The 15,439-nt window shown below is 40.9% G+C and overlaps 1 protein-coding gene across 3 annotated transcripts; it reads right to left on the minus strand.

The window, feature by feature from the left end:
- Nucleotides 1-1,693: 1,693 nt before the first annotated feature.
- RNF6 (ring finger protein 6) lies at nt 1,694-14,928 on the minus strand. Of its 3 annotated transcripts, none has more exons than XM_056109893.1 (5): nt 14,869-14,928; nt 14,336-14,415; nt 12,111-12,321; nt 10,518-10,613; nt 1,694-4,530 (listed from the first exon to the last, which is right to left on the minus strand). In XM_056109893.1, exons 3-5 carry the CDS (start codon nt 12,301-12,303, stop codon nt 2,783-2,785), a joined length of 2,037 nt encoding a protein of 678 aa, XP_055965868.1. In that variant the 5' UTR covers nt 12,304-12,321; nt 14,336-14,415; nt 14,869-14,928; the 3' UTR covers nt 1,694-2,782. The 3 variants fall into 3 exon arrangements, with proteins under 3 accessions (XP_055965868.1, XP_055965870.1, XP_055965869.1); XM_056109895.1 differs by having other exon boundaries at nt 12,111-12,318; nt 14,869-14,915; XM_056109894.1 differs by lacking the exon at nt 14,869-14,928 and adding an exon at nt 14,673-14,695.
- Nucleotides 14,929-15,439: the final 511 nt, after the last annotated feature.

Here is a 15,439-nt window from a genome sequence, read left to right on the forward strand (position 1 = left end):
CTCTAGCTGGTCTCTACCACCTCATGACCGTGCTCCAAAGAGTTGCTAACTTGTGGAAATTCTCAGGTGCACTGGTTTTTTTGTTTTTTGCTGAAATCTCCAGACCTTCTCAGAGTCAGGATGGGCAATCTCCCACTTCCCTGTACTTCCCAGAAGCACCTGAAGCCACACACACATCCCATGGTGCTACCATATAAATTCATCTATTGGCTCTGCTTCAGAGGCTCATAAATCTCAAAAGAGATCAACTACTCACAAAAGTTTCTCAGATACCCAGTCCTAGCTGAGACCTCCAGGATAATCTTGGGAAATGAGGGCAGAGGAAAGGAGGAGCCAATTTCCCTCCCTACCAAAGCCCAGGTAGTCACCCACATCCTAATAGCTGCAGCCATGTCTCTAGCCAGATTGCCCACTTAAATATTTTGGATTTTCTGGAGCAACATCTCCAAACTCTACAATATTAACATACACAGGAGCACACCAGTTTGGATAGGAACTGTAATGTAGAAGCCAACTCATTGCAACTAACAAAAACATTCAAACAAAAGGCTTAACTTGCAACAACAGCTTAGTAAACCCTCAGACAAGGACTAAATGTTGCCATGATAAGATACAACACTTTCACATTTTCTTGTGGGCCTGCTGGGGGGGGAGGGGCAGACTTGAGGGGTGATTGGGAAAATAGAGGCAATGGTGGAGGGAAGGTGGCAGTAGTGGTGGGATTGGTGTTGAATATTGGATGCCTGTAACAAATCATTATGAACTTTGTAAACTATGGTGTTTAAATAGAGTGGCAACCTCTTAGGGTCTGTATTGCAAACCATAATGCCCAAAAGTAGAGAGAGATTATGGGGAATCATATCTGCCATGGAGGCAGAGGGAGGGTGGGAAAGGGGGGTTATACCGGGGATACTGGTCGTGGGGAAAGTACACTGGTGGAGGGATGGGTGTTTGATCATTGTGTGATTGTAACCCAAACATGAAAGCTTGTAACTATCTCGTAACTATCTCATGGGGATTCAATAAAATTAATTTAAAAAAATAGAGTGGCGAAAACAAAAAAAAAAAATAGTAGTTCATCAAAGTCTTCAAACTTTTCAATCCTGTATTTCATGATTGACCTACGTATGCAGTTAACTCCAGGAATGGCCATAGCTAACTTTTCAACCAAGGTTATTAAATTCACTCTTTAATATTTCCTATAATGCATCTTACCTAATGAACTGAATATAATAACTAATCAAACAGAAAGTTAAATCTTCAGATACCTAAATATAACAGAATTTGACCTGATGTTATCTGTTTTTTGATTGTGCCAAACAGTATCAACACAGGAAAATAATACTTATAAAGAAAGCAGGCCTATCAGGGCTGGAGATGGTAGTGCTTGGGTCTGAACAGAGCACTGAATTGCCCCAGCATAGTTGGTTCAGTATCACCAGGAGAGTCTGCTATCTCCTGAGTATTACCTGGGAGATCCCACCACCCCTAGACTTCCAAAAGAAAAGCAAGTCAGAAGATTATCTCATTTTATCCACCAATAGCAAGTATGTCTTTCCTACAAAGATAGGAAATTTGTCCTCTGCTCAATACTCAACACCTGTTAAACTGCCAGGCAGTCAGTTGGTACAAGGTATTTTTTGAGCAAATAAACCACAGTTGACTATTAGAAAATAATAGTTCACACACAGCCTTGTTTTAATATTTATTGGTAGAAATATATCTTCAATGCATACTTTTGTTTATATAAATTCTACATTCTCTTAAGGTTTTTTGTTCTGTATTACTGGAGTTGTTTTGCCTCCAAGTGAACTTAACATGTTATCTAACATTTGATTCCTTATAGACTTTTAGATTTTAAACTAAATTTGAGAAACCATGCATATCACATACTTTAATAGGATCCAAAGAATTGTTTGCACTTTTAAAAGAGTCACAAAAAGGCTAAACTCAAGTTATTAATAACCTATATGTTCTAAAATATCGATGTTTCATTTCTGAAAAATGAATTATTTGTTCAGTATTATATTTGTTCAATATTATATATTGCTTGCTAAGAAGTCAGATTGTCAGAGACGCTTCAGTAAATTCTCTACTTTTAAATGTCTTAATCCACTTCCTCCCAGAGATGATCTTGTAAATATTAAATCTTGTGCCATATGCAGAAATAGTCCAAAAGCTTAAATAAGAACCAAAATGGCAGTTTTTAGATCGAGTATCTTAACCTTAAAATTATATGTCTATATATACACACATATACATATGGTACGTTGCATATTGAATTTAACATTTCAAGTAATATAAATACATTTAGTAAACATTCAGCCAAACATTCTTTCGTGAAAACAAACTGCCCTTAGAAAAAAAAGTTAATGAAAGACTTATTTATAGACACCAACGTCTATTGTATTACACCTATAGAACCTGAAAGTCAAGTCTGCTTAACTATTAAGAAAAAGAAGACTGATTTTTCTTAACCTACTGAACTGTGCAGGTACAAAAGTGCTTAGCATGACAAAATTACCAAAATAAAAACATTTTAAAGATTATTTGGTTCTAGCAATATTAACTATTCTGTACTTTTGGATAATTTAACTTTGAGTTTTAAGTTTTGTATAAATTTTCTCTTTTTAACAAGTTAAAAAAGCACACAAAAAATAGTTCAAACTATAATAATCTGTTATTTTTCATCCTGGTTAGCTCATCACAAATAACTCAACAGAAGACTCTTGAATATTCAGCTCTACTAAAATGCAGTATTTCAATAGCTCTATTACTTTCTTTACCCACTGTTTGCTAGACTGGACCCTAAAACAGGCTGCCGACAGATGGGACAAGTGCAATTCTCTGAGAGCCATCGGTCAATACAATGAATATGAAATTCATGCATGCAAGGTAATTGCCTGAGCTTGTTTCCAGTTACATAGTCACTAATGCAAACACTACAGATTTTACCTAGTTCACCATCCATACTATTATGCTCATAGTTCCGTGTGGAAAGATTGTCAATCTGCTCTTTGGTTAAACCACGTATACGATCATCATCATCACCTTCATTCAGTAGAAAGAAGTGTGCAAGGCGAAGAATAGGTAGTGTTCCAGTTTCAACTAAGTTATTTGAATTTCGCTGCTGCCTACCACCTCTACTATCTCTATTTCGGGTACGAGGGCGGGTGGTCTCATTTGCACCAGGCATTTCAGTGCTATCTTCTTGGGTTTGCATGTCCTGTGAGGAATCTTCAATATGAACTGGACCTAAGTTACCCAGTTCTGAGTGCACATCTGGTAAATGCTGACCATTTCTCTGTATCTCTGACTCAGATTCAGCCTCCATTAGAGAACTCAGTTCTCCAAATCCAGTCATGATCTGCCTTAAAATTGACTGAAGGGCCACTGATGATGGTTCGACCAGCTCATTCTCAGAAATCCTACGAAGAGGAACCGTTATGGTACTAACATAGGTTCGAATACCTGACTGCTCTAAACGAGAAATAGTTCGACGAAAGCCTCCATTATTGCTTTCAATAGTGACTGTATTTTCTGCTAGCCCTACCCTAGATCGAGTTCTATTTGCAATACTATCCCGATCTCTATTTTCTCCAGGACGAATCCTTCTAACTTGCAGATCCAGTGTGATTGTTGGATGACGTCGTACAGCAGTTGAAGATCTGCTGGGTTCTTCTCCTTCTTCAACTGTTATTCTTGACACAAGTCTTGAGTTAGAGAATGGAGTATAGGTAGTACCTCTGCGTTCTCTACCTCGCTCTAAAAAGACACGAGTTATCCCTCTCCTTCTAACAGACCTTCTCATAGTTTGCTGCAAAGGTCTACTTTCCCTTTGTGAATTATGATAAACAGTGCCACTTTGTCTCTGAATAGGTGAGCGGCTTCGACTACTGAAAGTAGACCGTAATCTTATTGGCTCTAATCTTTGGTTTGTATTCCTCACTGTAACATTACTTCTAGCCCCATTTTCCCAAACATGTGCTGCTCCAAATCTCTGCCCCTCCCTTTGCCTGAGTTCACTACCACCTGACTGGTTCGTGTGGTTACTGAAATTAGTGCGTGGAGCACTAGTTCCAGGAATGCCAACTGTCGCCCCAATTCCATTTCTTAATCTTCCCAGTGCTGATAAAGATCCTTCTACTGAATTCTGCACCCTAGAACCAAGCCTAGTCCTTGAAATGTTGGAACTATTATCACTGATATTCACTGAAGTCTGGCTTCTTGTTCTCCTAGCCACAGGACTAGTTGATCTCTGCTGCCTATCTGCAATATGCTCTCTGCTACTATCTGAAAGTGGAATGCCTGTATAGTCTTCACCATGAATTTCAAATCCTCTATTCTCATGATTGATGTGAATTTCCAGACTAAACCGAAATTCTCCACTGTTTGGGTTTGTTCGACTCACAGCTCTCCAAGTTTGGTTCCCATTTTGTCCACTTCGAGTTGCATTTCCTGTGCGACGAAAAGTATTCAACCATTCTAGCAGAGAATCTTCATTTGAACTTGTTCTTGGATCTTCTGAGTCTAAAGAGCAAACCAAAGCAATGTAAGACCAGTTCCCCAAAATCTATTCTTAGGTGTTTATAAAACACTTCTTAGAAAATATTTTTATTAAATTATGCATAAGAACATGTGTGCACTAAATATTTCTTGGTAACAGAATTATTAATATGTATATCCATATTAAACTTTGAGTATGTTACAATAAAACATGTTTTCTAGGGCCAGGATATAATACAGTCGCTAGAATTTATCTTTGGAGCCACAAGGTCCCCTAAGCATCATCTGGTTCATCCCTAGAGGCCTGGAGCACTGTTGAGTCTGACCCTGGAGATTCCCAGCATAGTAGGTAGACAAGAGTCCAGACAGTGGAGAATGCACATACTGCTAGGGCACTCGGGCGTCATGAGTACCACTGAGGCACACACACACAAAAAAAAGAACATGTGTGCACTTAAATAAAAAGTGATTTTTATTTAAAATATTCAAAATACTCTGAAATGTCTAAAAGGTCTAAATTATAAGCATATAATAACACAAATATAAATAGCATGGGACGAAGAAGTAGTACAGTGGAAGGGCGTTTTCCTTGCACATGGATGACCCAGGTTCAACCCTCGGCATCCCATATGGTCTGCTGAGCACCACCAGAGTAACCTTTTAGTACCACCAGAATAAATAAAATTTTTTAAAACATCACGTCATTTAAAAAAATAAAAAATAAATAGCATTTATGCAAAGCCATAGTAAATCCAACTCATATATTTATGCCTATTACTGACAAATTAAGACTAATCAAAAAATACCCAATACCAAAATCAGTCACAGTCACAGTCCTCCCGTTGTTCATCGATTTGCTCGAGCGGGCCCAGTAACGTCTCCATCGTGAGACTTATTGTTACTGTGTTTGGCATATTGAATACATCATGGGTAGCTTGCCAGACTTTGCTGTGCAGGCGAGTCACTCTCGGTAGCTTGCCGGGCTCTCCGAGAGGGGCGGAGGAATTGAACTCGGGTCGGCCATGTTGTCTGCGTGCAAAGCAAACGCCCTACCACTGTGCTATCGCTCCAGCCCTATTAAACATTTATTAAAATTTGTATAAAACCAAAAAGACCCAAATGTGCAAAGCAATCTTGACTGCAAAATAGAAGATATGCAGCATTTTGTCTCCTCACTTTAAACTATACTGAAAAGAAACAGTACTAACAACAGCTACATGCTGGAATAAAACCAGATGTACACATTAATGGAAGAGAATCAAAGTCCTAGAGATGAATTCCCATGTAAATGAGTAGTTATGTATGACTAAAGAGCCAAGGGCATATAATGGAAAAGTTAGAGGACTGTCAACAAATGATCTTAGGGAAATTAGTTAGCCATATGCAAAAGAATTAAATCGGATCACGTTCTTGTATCATGAACATAGGTTAATTAAAAACGTATGAAAATCACAGTCAGATGTGAATCCACCCCCTTTTGGACCACAGGTACCTGCAGTCACACCTACCTCCTCCTACCTGCTGCCTCCTCTTCTCTCCCACCATACTTTCCATCCAAGGACCTAGGTATGTCCAGCTTTGCTTCTCTCTCTATTAACTGGTCCTATAAAGCCCTGTACCTGGCTGTCCTGCTAGCTGAGCTCACAGGAATGTACTGGGGGCCTGGTCCCAGTCTGGGTCCTGGAATGGACCCCATTCCGTTCCAATAAGTCTTGCTGAGAAATCCTCACAAGGCAGCCAGGGCTGTCAGAAATCAAAAGGGTCATAAGCACTAGCCTGACATTGTGAAATGGAGCACTGGATTACTGCTCAGACAGACCACTTGGAAATCAGAACTCCACTTTAGCACCCATAAAGTAATAGAAATGAAGAAAAGAAAATGGAGGTATTCAACAGTTTCACCAGATGGAGACAGAGTCCCAATCTTCAAGTAAGTCAGAACTTTTGACACTCCCTGAGGATGACTTCAGAGTAACAATTTTCTGGATGTTCACCAAACTGAGAAAATCATTGGAAGACCCTTTTGATAAACTTAAAGAAAGTGAGGGGGGAAATGTCAAAGAATTCATTAAAACTGAAATGAAGGGGTTAAAGAATGCTAGACTAGGACTTAGAAGCTGTATGAAAGCCTCAGAAAACTGAATCAGTGACTTCAAAGACAGTACACACAATACCATAAATAAAGAAGAGATGACAGATAAGAGATGCTTTAAATGAAGAAAAATGAAGATATTTAATAGACAACAGCAAGAGGAACATTACCAAAATACTATATTTAAATGCTTTACTTACAAGGCAGTATCAATAAAATAGAATGGCAAACATAATTCACTATGTATTTACCAAATCCTTCTGGTGAAGACAATTAGTTTTTAGTTTTGCACCACACCCAACAATGCTTGGGGAACCATATAGTGACAAGACCTAACCCAGAACTTCTATGTGAAAAGCAAGCACTTCAGCCCATGAAGCCATCTCCCCAGTCATGCAAACTAGACATTCCTGTAACTTTTAAGAATTTTATCTCAGGGGCCATGGAGATAGTATAGCAGGTAGGGTGCTTGCCTTGCATACGGCCAACCCAGATGCAATCCCTAGCACCAGAAATGATACAGAGTACTGCCAGAAATGAACCCTGAGCACAGAATCAGGACTGGAGTATCACAGAAACACACGAACAAAGAAGAATTTATCCCATTTCTCAAAAACTGCCAAAAATGTACATTGAAAAAAATCTAGATTTCTAAAATTAATATTAGAATCACATTACTTGTCTTAATATGAACTGGGAAACTACAGGTCTGTTACTAAAGTTCCCTCTGACATTACTGGAAATAATTACCTCAAAGGGTCAGCATGAGGATAAAATAATGTACCATATAAAAATGATTAATACAATACCTGGCATATAAGCAGTACTCAATGTTAACCTTTACATATAAAATAGTCTCTGTTCATGTAGAATGTAAGTTCCATGAAGATAAGAAATTTTCCTTCTTTCATTCACTATTTAAATCCACAATCTCTACAACAGTGTTACAAATCAGACTATCAATTATTATTTAGTATGTCCCAGATAAATTTCTTCTGACTATAGAACTGCCACTATGAGAATTTTGTTTTTCTGGTTTTCTAACTAGTGAATTAACAGAATATAGAATTCAGTAAAATTCATTCATTTTACTACAAATATAGAAAAAATTTTAAATACTTGATTTTGGGGATGCTGGGGAATGAACTAGGTTTTATGTCTTATGCATGTAAGTACATGATATGTCATCTAGACATATCCTCAGCCAGAAAAATGTTTGTTGTTGCCTTTTTTGGGGCGGGGAGGGGAGGTGGGGACTGAATCACACCCAGGGGTACTCAGAGACTGTTCCTGGTTCTGTGCTTGGGAGTGAGCCTTGGCAGTGCTCAGGCGGCCATTGGTGGTACCATGGACTCAAACCAGTGTTGGTGGGATGGAAAAAAGCACCTTAATCCCTTGTACTAACTAATCTCTCCAATCTATAGAAAACTTTCCCAATAAAACATATTAAAGAGGTCAGTATTACCAACTATACCAATTATAGACATTGCATACTAAAGAAGTTCCATTTTAATTCAGAAGAATTTTTATCAAAAGGCAGATCAGGGGCTGGAGCAATAGTACAGCGGGAGCGGGTAGGGAGCTGCATGCGGGTGTTTTCCTTTGCATGCGGCCCATCTGGGTTCGATTCCCAGCAACCCATATGGTCCCCCAAGCAACTGCCAGGAGTAATTCCTGAGTGCAGAACCAGGAGTAACCCCGGAGCAACGCTGGGTGTGATCCAAAAAGAAAAAAAGAAAAAAAAGAAAAGAAAAAAGGCAGATCAACGTTAAGGAAGTGAATGTTACTTCCTTCTTTAAAAGAATGTACAGGGCTGAGCAAGGTAGTACAGCAGGTAGGGCATTTGCCTTGCATGGGGCTGAACCAGGTTTAACACCCAACATCCCATATGATCCCCCAAGCACTGCCAGGAGTAATTCCTGAGTGCAGAGCCAGGAGTAACCCCTGAGCATTGCTGCGTGTGACCCCAAAAGGCAAAATAATTAAAAAATTTAAAAAAATAAAAAGTATGTACTGTGTGTGTTAAAGTCTCTAACAAAAATCCTTCTATTTTTTTTTGTTTTTGTTTTTGTTTTTGGGCAATACCCGGCAATTCCTGAAAAATGCACCCGGGGATTACTCTTGGCAGTGCACAGGGGACCATATGGAATGCCAGGAATCAAACCTGGGTTAGCCGCGTGAAAAGCAAATTCCCCACTCACTGTACTATCTCTCTACTCCCCAAATCCTTCTATTTTAATGCATTGCAATGGTCACGTGAGTATCCTGGTAGTTGACTGAGTCACATGACTAGTTCTTGTCACTGGAACAGAATTGGAATTAATGCCTATCATTGCAGACTCATGCCTCGACCTCCTTCCTACCACCTGGAACTTTTCTGAGGCTATAACAGATTGATCATATAAAGTACCCTAAAGTAGCGGTGTCCACTAAAATTTTCAGTAATGGAGATGTTCTATATATGTGCTATTCAATAGGAAGTCATTAGCCACATGTGATACTGTTTAAATGTTTACTACTGTAATTGAGAAACTGGATTTTAATTGTATTTAACAATCATATGTAGCCAGTAGCTACTGCACTGGACAGCAATTATGGAACTGTGAGTGGAGGGGTTGACAGGGGCTGAAGAGATATATAGTGGTTAGGAGCTTGCCTTGAACGTGAATTCAGCTGCAGACATTCCACATGGTCCCCAGATTCCAAGACTGATCCCTGAGCACACAGCCAGGGATAAGTCCTGAGCTCTGTTGTGTGTGGCCCCCAAACAAAACAAATTGCTAGTGGCTAACTAACAGCAGGACTCATGGTTCAAGTTTTCCCATCTTCCCTGAACTGTAAACATGAGAAATAATCTTACTGAGCCATTGCATTATGGGTTTTTAATAGCCTTCATTCTAATACAGTAATCTTGATATGTGAAGTTATTAATACCAGTGGGAAGGAAGTGGAACTCGTAAGCATGACAATAAAGCTTTATTCTAAATTCCATTCACTTGTTACGTTTTGTCTATTTTTTTCTTTTTATTGTTGTTATAGTTTAAGTAATAAGGTTATAGTACAGTTTAAGTATAGGTACTGATAGGTGTAGTTACTATATACTCCACCACCACCAAAAGTGCCTAAAACCCTCCACCCTAACTCTATTTTCAATAAAATTGTTTTTATTTATTTTGGTTTCAAGAAACATCTGGTGATACACAGGGGTTACTCCTGACTCTGTACTCAGGAATTATCCTTGGCCAAGCTCAGGTAACCATATGGGAAAAACCTGTGTCAGCCACATACAAGGCAAATATCTTACCTGCTGTACTATCACTCTGGTCCCCTCTGCCCATTTTTTTTAAGTATTGTGTGGGGCTGGAGATATGGCCCAATGGGCTGGAGCATGTACTTTTATTAAATAAAAAACAGTTTGGGGGCAGTTTTTTGGTCACACTTGGCTATATTCAAGAGACTATATGTAGTGCCAGAGATCCAAACCAAAGTTGGCAGCATGCAAGGCTCTCTGGCCTTAGTGCTTTGCATGCAGAAACCCCAGTTTATATCTCCAGTGCCACATGGTCCCCTGAGTATACCCAAGATGAGGAAGCAGCCCCTAAGCACCATTGGGTATGAGGGCACCATCTCCCCAAAAGAAGTGGAGTATGTATTCTAAGGTAATAAGAATCATACTGGTAATTACCTTAATGCTACATCACTTTACATATACAACTACCCTGACACAATCTGTGTTAGACATCTTTATATTCAACCCTTATCCTAAACTAACTATACGGCTCTGCATTTCAAAGCATCAATGCCATCTGACTATCGCAAAACTAGAAAAGACTGAAAACATACAGTGTAAGATCTAGGAAGTACACGTCTGCAACTGCTCCAATCAAACCTGTTCCTTATCGAAAGGAATCCACAGTACCTTGGGAATTTGTCCCATTTCTAATGTCAGGCTGAGATGCCAGCTGTTCTTTGACACCATCTAGCCGCTGCTGTAGTTCTTCTGATGTTATTTCTCCTAAAACAAAAAATTGCCAAAGAGAAATTGTTTTTTATCACTAAGTTTTGTAAGAACTCATGACAAATAAGTAGCAAATTGTAGAAGACATTCTATCATATTTAATTCTATCATTTTAAATAACATTCTTCATTTTTTAATAGAGTGAAAAATATTGATACAAGTAAGCTTCCGGTTGTGTTTCATTTATATTTTATTAAAATATGATATTGGGACTGGAGCAATAGTTCTCCAGTCCCATATGGTCCCCCAAACACTGCCAGGAATAATTGCTAAGTGCAGAGCCATGAGTAATCCCTGAGCATCGCCAGGTATGAATGATCCCAAAACAAACAAACAAAAAAACACCCTAATAAAATAAGATACAATTTAAGGGATCAGAGTTAGTACAGCAGGTAGAGCATTTGCCTTGCACACAGCAGACCCAAGTTCAATTCCCAGGCATCCCATATGGTCCCCCAGCATAGCCAGGAGTTAACTACTGAGTACAGAGCAAGGAGTAACCCCGAAGCATTGCGAGTTGTGGCCCAAAATCTTTATACATATGTATTAACTTTATACACAATTCAATGAAAAATTATTTCACTCTCAGGACCTTTACAACAGAGGCCCCCAAATTTATTTGGCTGCCATTCACCGCCTTTTTAAGGGAAAAAAAATTAACTCAGACTCCCCAGAAACCTATCTTCTTTAAGCAAACAAAGAAAAAGCACATCTTCTCCGAGCCCCTCAACTGCAATGGAAACTACTAACATCTCCCCTAGATTGTGCCAGGGCCCAACTGGGCAAACAGTACTGCCTATATCATAAAGCACTGCTGTATCCAATTATGCTGTATCCCAAAATGTGGCTTTCTGTCAGAGTTCAAATGAAGTTGAGAGTATTTCTAGGGAAAAATTTGAGTATTTATTTGAATTTTACCCCAATAGCTGATAATATGGGTTACCAGTATGCAATAAAGTGAGACAAACATACATGTTAAAAATTTATGAAGCACACTAAACATTTTCAGTGACTAATTCAGCTATTAACTAGTTATTTATTCAATTAAGTTATAGTACCTCAAATGAGTTAGAATTAGATTTTAAGTAATACTTTATTTGTACAAATATTGAGAAATGGGACCGCACATATCAATATTTGGCTATGAAGCTCATTAATTTGATAGTTTGATATCTGTATAACTGTGCTCTACATTCAATATAATTACCTACTTTATAAATTATAAAAATGCACTGATAATAAGTCAATGACTTATTGTTAGATAAAAAATTTTGTTTGAGGGGGATCTTCTTGGGGGGGAGGCGCTCACAAGGCGGAAACCCAGATAGCATGTAGTCAAGGTCTGCCCTTTACCACTAAGCCACTCTATAAAAAGTCTTTAATTCATGTAAACAATACTTAAACCATGGGGAAAGAAATAAGAAGGGGAAAACATTCTTCATTTTGAAATTTCTCCTTATAATAAAGGCATCTTCTCTTTTCCCCATCTCTTACCAGGGGTGCCTAGAAGATTATGATCTCTCATTAGCCGATAATCCTCATCGTTCAGCTCATTAATAAACTGGTAATAGGCTTCTTCTCTGTGGAGACGCTCTTGCTGCCATCTTCTCTCATTTTCATGGCGATTGTGGTCTTGAGATGAAGTCTGTTCACCACCGTCATCTGATCTAGATCTAGACTGGTTCATACTGTGATTCCTGGTCTTCTGTTCAAGATATTCAAGCTATCAGTAATATGAAACAACTACATATGGTTTCATTTTTATCTATTAGTTTCAATTTTCATCTCAAAATTGCTCTCCTTTGCCTAATGGCACTGTCAAAGTCACACTAGAAATTGTTTTACCATTAATTACCTCACTATAAAAGTTTCATTCTAGATACTTCATATTTACATTTGCTTTGGATAGGACTAGCAGATCTTTTCTTTTGAAAATCATCAGCACTCTAAAAATCCTTTATCATTTAAATGTTCAACATGCATGAAATTCAGACAGGTGATTTCACGGTGCTTCATATTAACAAATGATTCCTATTTCTTCATTTAATAAATAAAGGAATACTGGGAGTTATCACATTTATTTCCAACAAGAGTATCCCTACCAAAATAAGATTGTTACATTATCACCTCACCCCCACTTCACTTTACTGAGGTAAAAATAATTAAACCTAGTAAATTAATTGAGCAGGCCCTTGAGTTCTCTGCTTAAAGTCTAACAAGAACATCCCAAACCCAACAGCTGACATTGCATACCTGGCTCTGTTGACTGCTCAGCACATCAGACCACTTTGTGCCTCCTCTTATCAAACCACATCTCTAAATCTGGAATAATGGTTAATCCAGAGGTTCAGATGCCTGTGAAACTTCCTACCCTTACCGAACAAACACAATTTTCTGGTTTAGATTTAAATGCTCAGTTTACCTTTTGTTTGCCAGAGGTGCTCAGGGGTCACACCTAGCAGTCTCAGGAGACCATACGGGATTCTGGGAATCAAATCCAAGTCTGCCACAGCAGGCAAGAACCCTACCAACTATACTATGTCTCTTCAGTTTATTTCTAAACTAAACCAAAGTAAATAACTACCTCACAGTACTTCTTAAAATTGGTGAGTAGGGGAAGTGGAAGGGGAGCTGGTTTGGGTCACTCCTGAGTCTGTGCTCAGGAATCACTCTTTGCAGGATTTGGGGGCTCATATATGGTGCTGGTACCGACTGGATTCCAGGGGGTTGTCAAAAGACCGTGTGGCTGCCCACCTACCAGATGGTCAGACTTCTTCATCAAGATCATGAACGATCGGTTTGAGGCTCTTCATGTTCCCAGAGCGAACAGATGCCATTGGGCTACACTAGCACGTGACAGGGACAAATGGAGACGTTACTGGCACCCGCGTGAGCAAATCGACGACTAATGGGAAGTTAAGTGATTAAGTGATATGGTGCTGGCAATTGAATCTGGATGCGGTGCTTCATTTTAAAAATTATTATTTTAGAATAACTTTAGAACACATGGTCTTACTAAAGCAATGATTCTCAACCAGAAGTGCACAGGAAGTTCATCTGAACTTTTGAAAACTGAAGACAACTAAGTCTCACTCCTAACCCTAGTCCAGAATTTTCCAGAGTAAGACCAGCTCCATCTTTAAGAGCTAATGTGAGTGTTCCGTGGATGAAATAAATAATCCCTGGACAATTTCTGGCATGTCACTAAAGCATTTGAAAGCACTTAATAGAGGCTAACCGGGTAACCTAAGCAAATGGCTAAGTTACCAGTGAGGCAATTAATTGTTGCAACTCAGTGTTTGGTAAACAAATACAAAGTTACTAACCTAAGAGTATCACTTACTGGAGGAGCAAGCACCTCTCTAGATTTCATGCTGATTCTAACACTAAATGAAAATAATCACGGGCTTTTGGAGTGATGATGATGTCATTTTGAAAAGAACAGACCTGACAGTACTATATCCAAATCAAGTGTGAATTAGCATGACTAAACTCGGGTTCCTTTCCACCCTCAGAAGTTGTAATGAGGCCATCTCGAGCAGAAAGCGTCCATCTGAAGGAACCAGCAGTGAACGGCTTTTTGGTAAACACTTAACCGGAAAAGAAAAAAAAGAAAGAAAGAAAATAACCCTCTACCAAATCAACCGGCTTTCCAGAGCATCCTCTCGAAAAGTCCATTTTGCTGGCACGGCTAAGCGCAATGAAGTCAAGCAGAATACCTTACTGTCCTTTCAACTTGCTTCTAACATGTGCGATGGTGTCCATCTTCCCACTCTTTGTGCCTCTGAGCGCTGCCCATCTGAAGCAACAGAAAGAAGAAATCAATGCTCTAGGGAACAGCTCCTCGGAAGCTAGGGGCGGGCAGCCGCCAAGCCCCCGGGGAAATCTCCGGGGGATCCGCCCAGACTACCGGATCGCCAACCACTCGGTCGCGATCGTCCCCCGTCAGGCCCCTTCCCCCGCACGGCACCAGCTAGGCCTTTCCCCGCGACACGGCCGCGGGCACTGCAGCACGCCCCGCGAGGGCCGGCCTTGCTGCCCGCTTCCCTTCTGCACCGGGCCGGACTTCGCTGGCTCCAAGCTTTAACTTCCGAACCTCCGCCTTCTGCCACCTCCCAACCCTACAGCCCCCACCGTCCTCCGCCCTCCGTCCCGCCGCAGGCTTCTTTCCCCGACCGTTGTATCGGAAACTCGTGCCAAGGGGACGGAGCCCATCGCCATCAACAAACTGGGCTCCCGGGGCCCAACTAACCTCTTCCCCACCAAGCCTCGAGTAACGCTTCCCTTAGCGACCTAGATTCCCTCCGGGGAAGGAGGTGACAGACGGCGCGTCCGAACCAATCACCAGTTAGGGGAGCGAAGTTCAGAGAGCAATTTTAGCCAATCGGAGACGAGATGGCACCCCCCACCTCCACCCCCCCACCCCCGGCGGGCCGGCTTTCCTCCGCGTCTCCCGGAAGTAGTGAAAGGGCCCGCAGCTTTCTCCCAGCGCGCCTCGCCGGGAACTGGGCCGGGGACCGGAGCGCGGGGGAGGGGGCCGGGTCTGCGGCGGAGGGCGGTCCTCTTGGTCCTAGCGCCGGAGCCGAGCGACCGCGGGGCTCACCTCCGAATCGCCGTGACATCTAATCCGCTACCGAAGGGAGAGGCCGAGACGCCCGTGCTGCAGTTCGGGATGGCTCAGCTAGAATGAAGGCTGTCGAGGACGGCGGCGGGCCCCAGCGCTTCTCTCCCTCCGCCACCACGGCTTCCCGGCCCGGCGGAGATGCTCCACTGCCAGGCAGGCTCTTGGAGGGTGCGAAGGAAACCGCGTCCGGCGGGATCCA

The sequence above is a fragment of the Sorex fumeus genome, unplaced genomic scaffold, assembly GCF_029834395.1.
Source record: "Sorex fumeus unplaced genomic scaffold, SorFum_2.1 ptg000008l, whole genome shotgun sequence".
Lineage (NCBI taxonomy): Eukaryota > Metazoa > Chordata > Mammalia > Eulipotyphla > Soricidae > Sorex > Sorex fumeus.

Bases quoted from the DNA above. Each gene is read 5' to 3' on its own strand.
- RNF6 (XM_056109893.1), bottom strand. From the start codon at position 12,303: ATGAACCAGTCTAGATCTAGATCAGATGACGGTGGTGAACAGACTTCA. The intron at 10,614-12,110 runs GTAAGAGATGGG...TTTTTGTTTTAG, and splicing joins TAATCTTCTAGGCACCCCTG to GAGAAATAACATCAGAAGAA. The intron at 4,531-10,517 runs GTACTGTGGATT...TTTGCTCTTTAG, and splicing joins AAATGGGACAAATTCCCAAG to ACTCAGAAGATCCAAGAACA.